This window comes from Solea senegalensis, linkage group LG18 (genome assembly GCF_019176455.1).
Source record: "Solea senegalensis isolate Sse05_10M linkage group LG18, IFAPA_SoseM_1, whole genome shotgun sequence".
In the NCBI taxonomy this organism is placed as follows: domain Eukaryota; kingdom Metazoa; phylum Chordata; class Actinopteri; order Pleuronectiformes; family Soleidae; genus Solea; species Solea senegalensis.
Genome location: NC_058041.1, coordinates 6801179 through 6816172, shown reverse-complemented (window position 1 = coordinate 6816172; position 14994 = coordinate 6801179). Strand labels below are relative to the sequence as shown.

The 14994-nt window shown below is 40.6% G+C and overlaps 1 protein-coding gene across 5 annotated transcripts; it reads left to right on the top strand.

Moving 5' to 3' along the window:
* Window positions 1-2794: 2794 nt before the first annotated feature.
* Window positions 2795-10910, top strand: ormdl3 (ORMDL sphingolipid biosynthesis regulator 3). Of its 5 annotated transcripts, none has more exons than XM_044014724.1 (4): window positions 2795-3079; window positions 4267-4518; window positions 5194-5345; window positions 7367-10910. In XM_044014724.1, exons 2-4 carry the CDS (start codon window positions 4345-4347, stop codon window positions 7500-7502), a joined length of 462 nt encoding a protein of 153 aa, XP_043870659.1. In that variant the 5' UTR covers window positions 2795-3079; window positions 4267-4344; the 3' UTR covers window positions 7503-10910. The 5 variants fall into 5 exon arrangements, with proteins under 5 accessions (XP_043870659.1, XP_043870658.1, XP_043870660.1 ...); XM_044014723.1 differs by having other exon boundaries at window positions 4264-4518; XM_044014725.1 differs by having other exon boundaries at window positions 2795-3106.
* Window positions 10911-14994: the final 4084 nt, after the last annotated feature.

Here is a 14994-nt window from a genome sequence, read left to right as displayed (position 1 = left end):
CCACTGGGCTTGTGCGGCTTTAAGTGAGCTTTAATGTTTGCATCACAGAAGCAGCTCTGCAGGACGGCACAAGTCAGTCCACGAGTGTGTCGATGGTGACATCTGCTGGATGTGCACACGCAGCAGCGCTGGTTTGTCAAGTCCATGCATGTATCTCTGTATCAGCTCTGTAACTATTGTGATTATTTGTTGTCAGGAAATAATTGCAAATATGCACATCACAAGTTTCCAGAATCCTAAAGGTACAATGTGTAAAAATGTAGATGACATTATTTCCATTTGGAAAAAAAAATGGATCATGATATATGCTTAAAGTTGTGTAAAAAAAATGTAATCACCTGATTGTATAATTGTTGTTTCTCATTACCCAAGAACGGTCTTGTAAAAAGTACCTAAAAGGGATACTTAACGTATTCAAGTATATGACATTTACTGTATTTAAATATCAAAAGTAATTTTCTGATATAAAATGTACTTCATTTTTAGATGTAAATGTAAAAGTATTGAAAAGGCGTAAGGACTGACCCATGGTGACTCAGTGGTAGGGCGTGTTGTCTTTCAATTGGAAGGTTGTGGGTACAATTCCTGTCTCTGCTCGTCTATATATGTGTCATTGAGCAAGACTCTTAACCCCATGTTGCAGCGTGTGAATGGGTGAAAACTGTTGCGTAAAGCAGCTCATCTTTTTACTAATTGGACTTCAATGAGACAGAATGAAATGATTCTGACTGGGAAAATAAGTGCAGAGATGTAAAACATTTTATGTGACGAGATGTTTTAATAGTGTATCCAAACCAGATCAGCCCATGAGAGAAACGTTAGATATCAAGTGAACATAAAGACATACGCAGGATTTGATGGCGACAAGTTGATAAATTTTAACTCCACCATAGAAAAAGACACATTCTTTGTCGAAACAAAAAACACTGGACTCAAAGCGAGAGACAGCCGCTCATGCCAGAACAGATTACAACATGAACTGCATCTCCTCATTAAAAGCTTTTTACCACTGGCAAGAGTCCTATTAACGGACTCACGTTGCATCTGGAAAACCTCAGCCACATGACCTGTGGGCATTCGCCAAAGTGTAGAGAAATGTCATCTATAGAGAAACACATCTAAACACCTATTAAATATGTGGTTGTGAAGAAATCGATACAACCACAGGACTTTGAAGCTTTGATTGTATCATCAGCAGTGGCAGCCAGAGTTGTCTTATGTCAACGATCAAATATCCACTCTCTCTTGGAGTAAATCTTTTCTCTCTTTTTTTTTGCAACTGTTTTTGAAAAAAAAAACAAAACAAAAACACTGTGTTCCTTTAAAATATGTCCCACTTGTTCTGATATTTTCTCCCCTTTTTTTGTGCGGTGCATTCCATCAATGTCATTTACTCGTCCATTGTTCCAGCGCCAACAATGATCTCACAGCGCTGTCATCCAGACCTCTAGGTTTACATAGTTAAGACACCTACAGCACCCGAGGCTACGAGCATATGAGAGAGTCCACTGTCAGTCGGCCAAACCTGTCTGATGCCTCTCATCACAGGGCCACTACCCTTAGAAACAGTGGGTGTCGTGTGACATCGCATGCAAGTCGAACACAGTTGACCCCTTTAGCCTCGGGCCGCTCTGGGCCTAAATTAGTATTAGGGCTTATCTTTGGATCTCGAACATGACACTGCTGATCTTTGATTTGGGGAGCAGAGGATCAGTGCCGTCAGTCAGTTTTTCTTGCCTGCAGGTCCCCGTCTCACCTTGGCTTCATCAGGAGTCAAGGGCCTCCTTTTGTTCGGAGGTATCGAGTGCTCGCCAAAGATGCGTCACAGCCACTTTCAATTTTCACCACTGTCAAATGGCCCAAGTCAAAAAAGTCAAATAATTATTATAATAATAAGACCTGTGACTCATATGTCTAATCTTATCCCTGTTTTTTGTATGGATGGATCATCATGACGTTTGCATAAAGATTCATGATCCCGACGAGGATGAACCCTCCTTACTATAATGATATCACTATCATAACATGAGGTCACTGATATTTCAGGCATCCATTCATTCATTCATTCATTCATTCACCAGGATGAAATGTAAAAATGTAAATCTTTGCACTGAATCTTTTCAACTAAAGCTTTGCTGAGCTGATTACATGCATTTTTTGTAACAATATAAACAATTAGATAGATGGATAGATAGATAGATAGATAGATAGATAGATAGATAGATAGATAGATAGATCTTTATTGTGGAAAATTGTCTTTGGCTCACAAGATACAGACGACAAAACAACACCAATACACACTAAAAACAAGACCTAAAACCATAATAAAAGCACATTGAAATGATTTAAAATAACAGCAAACTTTAAAATGTGAAAGTAGAGCAGTTCAAGATATGTATATATATATATATATATATATATAGAGAGAGAGAGAGAGAGAGAGAGATTTAATTAGGCTTTTTAGATTCAGTTATAGATAACAATAATAATAATTAATAATGAATAACACTTGTTATTGTATTATATATTATATAAATTATAAGCACATAATACATCATTTAAAATAAGAATAATAGACAGACAGACAGACAGATAGATAGATATTATATGTAAGATATATTTACATAGTGTCAGTCACGCTTGTGTGAGGCTCCTCCCCCGCGGTGACGTAATAACGGGGCGTGAACTACGTAATTACAACGCATCCGAGGATGATAGGTCACTTTTGGCCACGTGAAACGAAGCAGCCAATCACAGCTGAGTGCGAAGAGCGAGGGTTAAAAAGACTGACTGTACATTTGTGTGCGTGTGTGTGTGTGTGTGTGTGTGTCGATCAGCGATGACGTGAGGTGATTGTTGTCAGCAGCTGTTCATCCTGAACACGAAGGAAAAGTGGATGTGTGTGAGTGGATCGCGTGTCCGTGAGCGCACCGTGACTCGTCTGGAGTGGAGGTAGTGGCGCCGGATGACCCACGGACTGAGACACCGGAGCCTCGGCAGTCTCCCCGCCGCCGTGTGGCTTACATAACGGACGGCGGCATCGTTGAGAGCAGATAACGGACTCGATTCTCCAGCGCAGGTCGGAGTTGAAGCCATTTTCTCTGCAGTGAGTGTGTAAAGACACATGCACTCTAATATGTGTGGGCTTTCAACGCAAATGAATGTTTCCTGCCTCTTAATGAATCATTATGAAGCCTATACGTCATACACTACTTCATTTTATCCTCCCACAACTTCAAACAGCATAGTTCAGTCACCATTGTTTACTCTTGTCAGACAGTTGTTGTTGTTGTTTAGCAGACTCATACACACCTGCTCTATAATGTACCTGTCTGTCAAAGTCAGCGTCAGTGTCACATGTGGTTTCTGATTGGCTCACAGGTGCCTGTCATAACTGAGCAATTGCATTAAAGCTCCAGTATGTAACATTTATGAGGGCTCATTGACAGAAATCAAACACAGTCCAGATAAGTGTATAATCGTTATATATAATGTTTGGTGTTTGTAGCTTTAGAATATACATTTATGCCGCTTTTACACTACATGGTCCTGGCATGACTCAACGTGGGCGGGGTCATCACAGCCGTGACAACCGTTTATACACGACACACACACAAACTAGTGACTTGTAAAGCAGTTGTTGTCAGTGTAACTAAATGATTAGATTAGTTCAGTACTTCCTGCATGACTTCCTGTCACTGAACTGAAATACGGCAGAAGGGGATGTGATGCGGCTCGATCGCGTTCTTTCTGCAGTGCTGTCGCTAAATACGCCAGACTCCTCTTAAATATTGAGATTTTAGACATTTCCATGCTAAATGTTAGAGATTAACGTACATTTTCCGGTCTTTTTAGTTGATCTACCATTCGCATTGTTCACTTAGATTCTTGTGTCGGACGTCGCGCTCATGACTCTTCCAGTGACGACACTCTGACCAAGCAGAGGCCATTTTGGCATCAGCTCAGCTCACCTGGAGCCTTACCAGAGCGGGTACTAAAAAAAAGTACCAGGTACTATCACTGATGGAAAAGAAAAAAAAAAAGTGCTGTTTGTCACAATCAGATGTCACACATTTTTAAATATTAAACAGATAAACGAATAGATTTGAAATGATTAGTCATCCAATGAAGTACTACAGCAGGGACCTGATATTGTTCTGTAACAGTATATTCTGCACTTAATTGCCCTCTAGATTCAAATTCTTACCGCAGATGCAGCCTGTGTCCAATCATGCCTCAGATTTCTCTCTGTTTATCTTGCAGCAGGCAGACAGTCACACCAGCTGAGCTCAAAGGCATCATTTAGTGTCCGTGTGCACGCCGCACACAACCGCCGCCGCCAGCATGAACGTGGGCACGGCGCACAGCGAGGTGAACCCCAACACCAGAGTGATGAACAGCAGAGGCATGTGGCTGTCCTACATCCTGGGCATCGGCCTCCTGCACATCATCCTGCTCAGTATCCCCTTCGCCACCGTCCCTGTGGTGTGGACCCTCACCAATCTCATCCATAATCTGGTCAGTGCAGCAAAACATGCAAAGGCACCAACCAGCAGCAGCACTAGTTACATTAATGAAAGAAAGAAATAATAAAGAAGTCAGTGATTTAGGGAGTGAAAATAATAAAAATTCTGCTGTGTCGCAACATGAAGTTTGATGATCTAACCCTGTTTGCCCTTTAGTTTCTCAGAAATGTAATCTGTGTTCCAGAAATGGATTTAAAAAAGTTATGATTTTGGGTCATGTCGGCTTTATTTAGTTTAGTTTATGTATTTAGTTCATGCATTTCACAGGAACAGTCCTACAAATGACAGCCTTCAAAACTCCTGTGGATGTGGTTTCTTGGGTCAGTCACCTATATTTAAATCATATTGACACTGCCTCATTGTAACCTACGGTACAAAGCACTGCTATCATTCTACCTCATCTCTCTTTAAAACCAAGATCCGTCTGCCTTTAAAACACACTCACAAACCGCACTGGAACTGATCCACGGATCCACTCTTAGCTCAGTAAACTAGCTCTTATCTTTTTTTGCCCCAAATAAATGTTCTATTACCTTGTCCTGAAAGAAAACCCAGGGCAATGCTGTAAAAGGGCAGTCATTTCTTCCCCTGAATATACAATGATGTATTTGTTCCAGCAGGTTCCTCGCTCTCTGTCTCTGACTCTGTGTCTCTCACCTGTCCACAGTGCATGTATCTCCTCCTGCACACGGTCAAAGGGACGCCCTTTGAGACCCCGGATCAGGGCAAGGCTCGCCTCCTTACGCACTGGGAGCAGATGGACTACGGCGTACAGTTCACCGCGTCACGCAAGTTCCTCACCATCACACCTATTGTCCTGTAAGTGGCCATTCAAACCTAATGCCTGCCTGAACTGGCACAATGTTGCCTCCGCCTGTCTTGACATCAAATGAATCACTTCCTGTGTACAGGCTTTTTTTCCCGCTACTATGTTAAAATGTATCTACAGAACTTATAAGAATGTGCTTTTTCTTTCAGCACAACCCTTTAGGCAATCACATTTTTTCCGTTTTGACCAACTATGTAAACACACCAAAACAGAAAGTACTAAATTTTTACTAAATACGTCACAGTTCAAAGTTCGCTTGGCTCATTTTCATAAAAACAATCCGTCTTGTGGCTTTTGCACAATTATCGCAACACACTAATCGCTAAATAATAATTTTTCTAAAGCTTGAAGATGTGACCTATAAAGCAGAGGTGTAAAGTAATTACATTTACTCACGTTACTGTAATTGAGTAGGTTTTTAGTACTTTTTAAAGCCATTTTAAGTATGTTTTTGGTAGTACTGTACTGTTTTTGGTAGTACTGTACTTCACTACATTTTAAATCGCATCGGTTAATGAGTAAAAAAAAAAAACTAAATAAATTACGCAGTGAATGATGAGGACAGGAAGAACAACTGATGTGAGATTTGTCCTTTTTGCACGACACAAGAAAGCACCCATTTACTCTGAGTACATTTAAAACAAACTACTTTTGTTCTTTAACTTGAGTACATTTTTTGACCAGCACTTTTACTAGTACTCAAGTAAAATTTTATGAAAACAGTGGTAATTGATTAGAATATTTCAGTTTTCCACATTCGAGTCAAAACATTGTCAGCAAATGTGTTCGTTGACCCAAAAAAAACACTCTCCCACGTCCCACCTGTGAGTCCTGACCATGTCTCTTTTGTAGCGTACCAAAGTTTGACATTGGTAATGCTGCAGACAAAAGACAGACCAGAATAAATCACTGGCATCCCACCCACTTGTACCACTTAACAGGGATTTGAGCTTGTGTCTGTGGTGGTGGTGGTGGGAGTGTGTTTTTTTTTCACCTGTGCCTGCCAAGCATGTGGATCTGCGAGCTATTTTAAATGGATTTACAAAAGTGTCCCTTCAGTCCAGTCTAAACTGTCGGCTACAAATTTGTCCCAGACGTTGAAACCACTGCGTACAGTTGTTATGGTCCGTCTTGGGAAACCCTTGTCGGAAAAGTCGTATTTTTGAGTGTTTATTGATCCGTGCGTGCTGCTCTTCTATTAGTCAACCTCAGGTTTTAATCAGAAGCTCAGTATTCACAGCAGCGCCTCGTGCTGCTTCTGTGCTGCTTTGTGGAACAAGGAGCGTTGCGTGAAAGGAACTCTGGTTCCCTGGTGCTGATTTGTCAGCTCAGCCTGAACATTGTAGTGATAGCAGTTTTGCAGGTGTATGCTTACGCACACACACACACACACACACACACACACACCCCCCCTTCTTGCTTGCACTGATTTCAAACAGACTCAGACATTTTGTTTCATAACTATCAGCAGGAAGAGGTCAGTCTCTTGAGGCTCCAGCTGGAAAAGCTTGATTTCTGGGGACCTTTTCTTACATGTGCTGCGTTGTTCGGCAGAGAACACGAGGGGCAATTTCTGTCACAAATTCCCTTTACATTTTACCACAGACTTTCCGATTGTTTGTCTCAACACTGATGAGTTGTTTTTTTTAGTTGTTTTATAATCACATGATGTTGTAATCCTGTTGCTCAGCCAGTTGAAACACGTCCAGTGCTCGAGCTGAGAGAGAGTCCAGTTTGGGAAACATCTTGTTGTGATTATTAGAATTATGAGTAAAAAGCTTTTGTATATTTCAGTGAATGTGCTTATTTAATCCAAGAGGTTTCTCCCCCCCCCCTTTATGTTGTTATCAAAACACATGAATATGTTTACCCACAGGAAATCTGCTCGGAAATGTTACCCCATAATCATCTTTATACTTGAAACATCCAGAGAAAACATGGCAGTTATTATCTCTTCGGTTTAGAAACATTCAGCGGGCGTAACCAAACTCCTTCTTCCTTTTTGATTCAGGTACATCCTCACCAGCTTCTACACCAAATATGATCGGGTCCATTTTGTGGTCAACACTGTCTCCTTGCTCACTGTTCTCATCCCCAAGCTGCCCCAGCTTCATGGCGTGAGGATCTTTGGGATTAACAAGTACTGACAAGGCAGTAGAGGACACCCCCCTTTTTTTTGCCCGAGTCCCCGCGGACTGTGAGAGCACACAGAGGGTTGGCCTTAAGTTGGCCGCAGCTCCGCGAGGATCTGTGGCTCTTTGGCTCCCGACTCTGAACGAATCCGGCTGGGGACACTGCCATGGTATCAAACTCCAGGATAGAGACACAGCACTCTGTAGAGAGAGAGAGAGCACAAAGGGAATGTGTTCTGTTGTGACTGTTTGAGGTCTGTCTCTCTCTGTCTCTCTCTCTCTCTGTGACACTTAAAATGCATTTGTAATCAGAGAAGTGTTCTGATGAAGTGTCTGAGGAGACAGAGGACAATGTGGTTGCACAAATGTTACGTGCCGTTTTACACGCATTCGCACACTAAGGCAGTTTCCTTTTTGATAACAGACTGCTGTGTTTATTCAGCTTGACTCTCTTGTTAAGCGTCTTCTTTCCTCAGGTCTCTGGGAAAGTAATGCCGCTTTTCCACTACAAGTTTTTTTGGCTTTTACATTAGTGAAAGTACCCAGTACTTTTTTTTTAGAACGCCGATATGATGCGTGACGTCGTCAGACTGCCGTCCGCTGATTGGTCAGAGTGCAAGCCGAACAATGCCGATATGTCGATCAGTTAAAAAGACTTAAAAATCCTGAAAACCTGCATTAGTCTCCAACATTTAGCATGGAAATGTCTAAAGTCTCAATATTTCACAGAGGAGTCCGGTGTATTTAGCGACAGCACTGCTGAAAGCCGGCGATTGTGATTGTGATTGCGATTGTCTTTCAGTTCACTGACTGTGTCTGAGCTCCAGTCATGCAGGAGATACTGAGGTAATCTTTTTAATGAACTGATTCTAATGATTCAGTTTCATGCAGGCGATGAACCCGCCCACATTGAGGAAGTAATATATTATAATTGAAAACCAACCAATCCGCGTAGAGTGGAGTCGTGCCGGGACCATGTAGTGGAAAAGCAGGCATAACAATACCTTAACGTAATGGTAAGGGACATGTGGACACTGTAGCCCTCACTACTCTGCTCAGGGCCAAGAAGTTAAGTTGGGCAACTCTTATTTTATCTCACCATGTCCATATTTGGACTCCTCATCCGGGGTTGTGTCACAGCAGGCCGTCTCTCCGCGGAGTCGTCTGGTCTGTGAGCAGCAAGAATGCACAAGCGCACTGCATCGTCCATCCAACAAAACCAAAGCTTCTGAGTCTGCAGTTTAAGAACCGTTTCTTACGTTATTCATTGTTACAAACGGATGAGGTCTGGTCAAAACACTGGTCAAAATCTGGAATAGCTTCTCTATCACATAAATGCCTTACTAAGCACATTCTGTAAAGAGAAGCATGTGTCACCAGTGTCATGTGACCAGCTGTGTGTACTGGTTATAAGAGAAAAGAAGAGAAACACTGAACAGACAAGTTTAATTTCGTAAAATCACTATCACCATACACACACAAGGTTGTGATGTCACTGTCGAACATCAATAATTGTCTCGCCATCCTTAGGTGTTAGTTTATAGTCTGAAGCGAGCCAGCACAACAATCCTCCTATTAAGTAATGACATTTTCAGCTGTTTATCAAAGTATCACACATCCATGAAATATATATATATTATTTCATATAATATGAAATATGCTTTCATTAATTATCACGTAAAAACAATTATTGTAGAACAGTTGTGTTTCTTTTTTTAGCATCCCAGAATGAGCTGTGTTTGTACGGCAGCCCAGAATGGACAAATCAAACCCCTGGCTCTAGGCTTTGGCTTTTCATGGTTCACACATGAATGGAGAGCGTGAACTTCACCCCTGAATCCTACACACATACAGAAAAGTGAACTACAAGCAAGTTATTTATTTACTTTTTAACGTAGTTGAGGACGAAACTGACATTTCTTTTGTATGTTTTATTTTTTTTTTTTTATTTGCTGTTTACAAAATGATTTGGTACACGGTTCATTGTAAAAGTGCCAATTGATGCAGCTTTACATTTCTTTCTTTTTGACTTGGTTAAAGTCAAGTTGAATAGCTGTAATGATATTGGTCTACTAAACTTCATGAGGTTAATAAATGAATTAATACTAGGTAAAATGGTTGTTTTACTCTCCCATCTTTTTTAGAATATGACTAGGGACATTGTTTTGTTGTCGAACAATCTCGCATAATTCCGTTTTATTACTTTATGTGGGGGGAGGATGACTGAAGTGTCCATGAGCCATTTCATCGAGGATAAGTTGGAAATGTTAGTCATGATTTCAGTTGACTCACAAAACAGAAATTCCCTCCCTTTAGGATCAAGTTTGTATCTGCTTTAGAGGAAATACGGAACGGACTAAAGTTACATCTGACTGACATGTTTGACAAAATGACACGTGAAATATGAAGTCAAAGGTCATGTCATTGTCATCATTTGCTCCCATCTGTGTTTTATGAACATATGAAATGTGTTTACTGACGTTATCCTGAGCAGTGTTAACATTAATAGTGCAGCAGTTGCAGCTTTTCAGTCACAGACTAGTTTTATTCTGTTCCGTGTTCTGTTCATTCTTGCTGAAACCAAAATGATTCCATTCTGTTAGGAATTGGCATATTTTGTAACTGACGCAGCCAATGATGAGCATGTCTCTCTGCTGCTGCTGCTGCGGCGTTCATTTCATCACCATCTTCACAATAAAGGGCTTTTTTTAAGGACATGCTGTATGATTCGGTACATGTGTTTCTTTTCTTTTTTTTATGGCCGCACTATTGAAGATGTGATTGATATGAATGTTGAAACTCTTGGCTTCTGTTTGGTGGGAATTTTGACCAGATTTCTGAATGAAATGTGAAATTTGACCCCAAAATACAGTATTTTCCAAGTGTCATCTCAAAATTCCTTATTATTCATTAAGCTGAAAAATAAGTGAAATGAACAACATGTACTTTTATGTCGTGTGTCTAATGAACTCAAGTGTGCAGGTCCAGACTGAGCATTAAAATGTGAACGTAAACATTGTAAAAGGCAGGAACACAGTTCTTTGGAATACTGAGTCATTGTGTTGACTTGTGTTTATTTTTGAAGGTAAAGGTCACTTTTAAAAAAAAAAAAAAGTTTAACAGTAAATCCCTTTAATCAAGTGGATTTCCAGTACAGGCAGAGGTCATCATTTAAAATGAAAGTAGTATATATTATTTTAGTTATGAGCTGTCTCCAGAGCGGTGGTGTGCAATCCTTCATACATTTTGTGTTGTGACAGCAGTTTAACATGTTTTTTGTTAGAAGGACACCAGGAAGTCACAGAAAAGCAATAGTTACTTTAAAAATGTGCTTTTTGTCCCTAAACGTTACAGCTTTTACTGTAGTGCTGTAGTGCTGTCTCCTCTGTCAGCTCCAGCTGGAAGCCAACCCGCACTTCAATGCCAACATTGCAAGCCGATACAGGCTCTGCACCAGGCCTTCTGTTGCACAACACCACAGGCTTTTTAAACATTGATTAAGTGAAAGTAATGATGAGGATGGGAGTGAGTAGAAAAAGAAATAAAATCTGAAACTCACTGAATGAAATTCTCAGTGTATCCATTCACTGTAAACAGGAGGTCTTTTTCTTATACTTTATTAATCCCCTTAGGGAAATTATTTCTCTGCATTTCATGTAATTATACTGTTGCCAAGGATAAATGGTTATTTTTAATTAAATCAATGACAATAATCTAATAGATTTTAAGCAGAATCAATCTCCTCCCCCTCAAGATACAGTCTTGTGTTTTAATTTTCTCCTCGTGTCACATGAGCTTTAATAGATTTAACGCCTGGGGCAAATGTAAATGGGGAAATTGTTAATGTGAATTCACGGTCCAGTGCTTAAAGGGTTATAGTGCGTGTGCACTTACAGTTGGAAAAGAAGAGATTAATGTTGCTCTTTATTTCTTTCTCTTTTTTTTTACCAATGATATGTAAAACATTTGGAACGTTTAATAGCACTGTCCTTGTCCACTAGAGGGCAGCAAAGTGTTTTTATTCACCTTGATCTGAAGCAACGCTGGAAAAATCTCTTATCTGTTTGTCCAGAGGCTTTTTTTTCTCCTCAGCTCATTTACTGTGCACATGCAGATCTACATGCAGATCTTTTTATAAACATGGCCCATAAACGTCAAAGAACCAAAATGAGAGACTTCATGGAAGTGATGTGTCCAGACATTTCTATAGTAGTGTGTTTTATGCACAGAGTTTACAGTGTCTGTGTGCGCTGCTGTGATTTGACTCGAGCTTGATTTAATGACTTCTACATGTTTCAAAAATTTCACATCGACTTCAGAGCTTTTATGATGGAAAAAAATATGAACTTATTCAAATAGATTCTGTTGCTCGAATTGACAGTTAACCTAAACTAAATGTTTGGTTTGAAAAATACAAATAAAAACACTGCCGTTGTCATGGAGACAGCCAGGTTTGGCGAGTAAATGTCCATAAAATAACTACTTGCATATAGAAGAAATTGAAATGATGCACAATAAATATAAACATGTACGAGTGTGTATCTCACACACGCAAGCTGCTGATTAAAGACAACATCCACATTATTGTCAGTTTAAGGCAGGAAACATGGGTTTTTGTTTCTGACTGAAGACGTTTTAAGACGTTTTTTAGACCATGTGTCGTATGGAGACATTCATGCGCTGCACACAGGAAGTGATTCGTGTTATGCCCAGACAAACGGAAGCGAAGGCGACTTTTCGCCAATAGCGTGAGATGTGCTGCAAACTCTCAGAAGCAATGAGATGAACGCTTCTTGTCCCCGTCGTCCCCTGCTCTGCCGCTGTATACACACAAGCGCTCCCTCAGTCAGGTCTGATAGTCTTATATGAAGAAGCGTATTACAAATCATTTTATATTAAAAACACTTTCAATCTGTGAGAATCTGTCGACCGACACTTGAACCACAATGTATAGTCTACGTGTGGACTGATTATATAGAGTCAAAGATGGACTATCAAAATATGAAGACCACATGGAGGTGGAATAATATCAACAACAGTAAATATCACCGTGCTGCAGCTTTAAGTTGATTTATTTTCCTTTGTCGTGAATGTTTGTGCTGACAGGAAACAGGCATCATATTACAAACTCACACGGCTGCATCACACTGAACATAAGCTCGTCCAGAAATGCAGAACAAGTCCTCAGCATCCGGGAGAACATGTGGCAATGCCATCTCCTCTGATTGCACATTTGAAATATGCATGCCCCATGCTGGGAGGCTCCTGCTGCGAGTGCTCTGTTTTTCCGGTAGATGTGACAGCATCCGGAATGAGATAAACACACGAGAAGCTATACGTCCATTTCTCAAGTCACCCCGCTGTGACTGAGACAAAGTTCAACGGGATAATAACATGCCTGATGATGAGCAGTGAGTGTGTGGTGTGTGTAGGATGAATGACACACAGGTGTGACTGTACTGAAGGGGGGGGGCTATAAATAGAACCAAACAAGAATGTGATCAATTACTCATGAGCGCTGGATAACCTGAAGGGTCTTTGAACAAAGTGAGAAATCCAGGGACAGGACTGATGACAGGAGACAGCTTCAGTGCTGTCACTGAAATGCACTGCGGGGGTTCCAGACACTGGCTGTGGGCTTTCTTAGGTCAGCGTGCTGCTTTAAAACACAGATTAAACACAAGATTATTTGTGCTCAGAGTTGATCGAATGCAGGAGAGTATTTTTGTATGTGGTTGTTTTATAGTCTTCAGCATTTACTCTTAAATATTGTATTCTAGTATTCAAATGTGTTTATATTTGTCTTCCGCTCTGTGGCTGATAATCATATCTGATCTGATCACAGATGCACTTTTTATGTGATAAACAGGATGTGGCATCATCCTTTGTCACGTCAGTTTCACACCGGTGAAAAGAGCACAGATAAAACACAAAAGCAGTGTTTGTAATGTAACAAAGTACAAATACTTACTGTACTTAAGTACACAATTCAAGTATCCCTGCTTTACTTTGTTATTTGTATTTCTAGCATTTCTAACAACAAACCTTTATTTGTTTTAGTGTTCATTATAGTTTTGTGTAATATGGAGTAGTTGCCACGTGCAAGATTCAAAAAGGTGATAGTAAGTAATGTGTCTCAAATAAAACCTTTCAAAATTGCCAGCAGAGGAAAAAAAGAAATACACTTCATATTATGTATGAAATAAATTTACAAAGACGTCTATTTTTTTGTTTTTATTTCAGTCACCCTATGCCAGTGCACTCGCCCCTGCCCCTTGACCTTCATGTGGATGAGAGAGTGAGTGCTAATGAAAACAACAAATCATAAATTCAGGGGGCTGCACAATCCATCCGTCCATCTTCTACCTCTTTATCCTCCACATGAGGGTCGCGGGGGTCGCTGGTGTCAGTCCCAGCTGACATAGGGTGAAAGGCGGGGACAGATTACAAGTCCATCACAGGGACACACAGAGACAAACCACCATTCACCCTCACACTCACACCTACAGTCAATTTAGAGTGTCCAGTTTGCCTAATCCCCAAATCTACATGTTTTTGGACTTTTAAATACATAAATGACAATTTTATACTCCCTTTTCCTCCATTTTCTCCTCCTCCTCCAAATCTAATCTCAAATCTTGTCCTTCAAATGAGAAGAACAATAACAAAAAGATGTGGAGCAGATGTGGAGGCATCTGATGACTTTCATGTCATTTCATGTCAAATCTGTGTAAATTGATTCCTGTTTGTCACTGTCACCCTCTGAAACCACTGGAAAGGGTGACAACAGTATCAGGAGTTTCACCGACTGAACCCAAACTCTTTGACAGGAGACTGAAGATCACTTTGCTGATGTTACAGATGAGACAGTGCACGCGGTGACACTCTCAGATAATGAAGCTTTTAAGAACGAGCCGTCTGCCCGGGGGCTGAGCATTACGCCAACTCATAATGCCTCCATCCGATCTATCACAGGACTGATGAATATTCATAAACTGCCCTTGTTTTACATTATTAACACACTCATCCTGACCCGGGAGTAAGATTTATGACTGCCCTGTGACATCCACAAAATTGAAGCCTGGCTAAATGAAATACCCCAGTCAGCGCGGTTGTGCTGCGTACACCGAAAAACATAATCCAGAAATGCGGTCATAAATAAAACACAGCACATCTTCAAATATCGGCCTAATTAGCTTTCACTGTGCTGCAATTTTGCACTGTTCTGCAGGGTATTAATACTTGACTGAATATGAACATCGTTAATTAATTACCCAGGGCTTACTGTGCATTTTGTGCCAGATTTGTGTTATTTCTTTTTTATTAGTTTGTTTCATTTTCTCCCTCTTCAAGGACACTCGTTGTTTTCCCGCAGTGTTTGTCTGTGGATATGTGGGTGGAGTTTTTTTATTTTTTTTATCTCACTCTGTGTGAGCAGCACGCACGCGGGTAAAGAGAGGAGTGGGCTGCAGAGATGAAGCAGAACTGTCGTCAAGAGCTTCTCAAA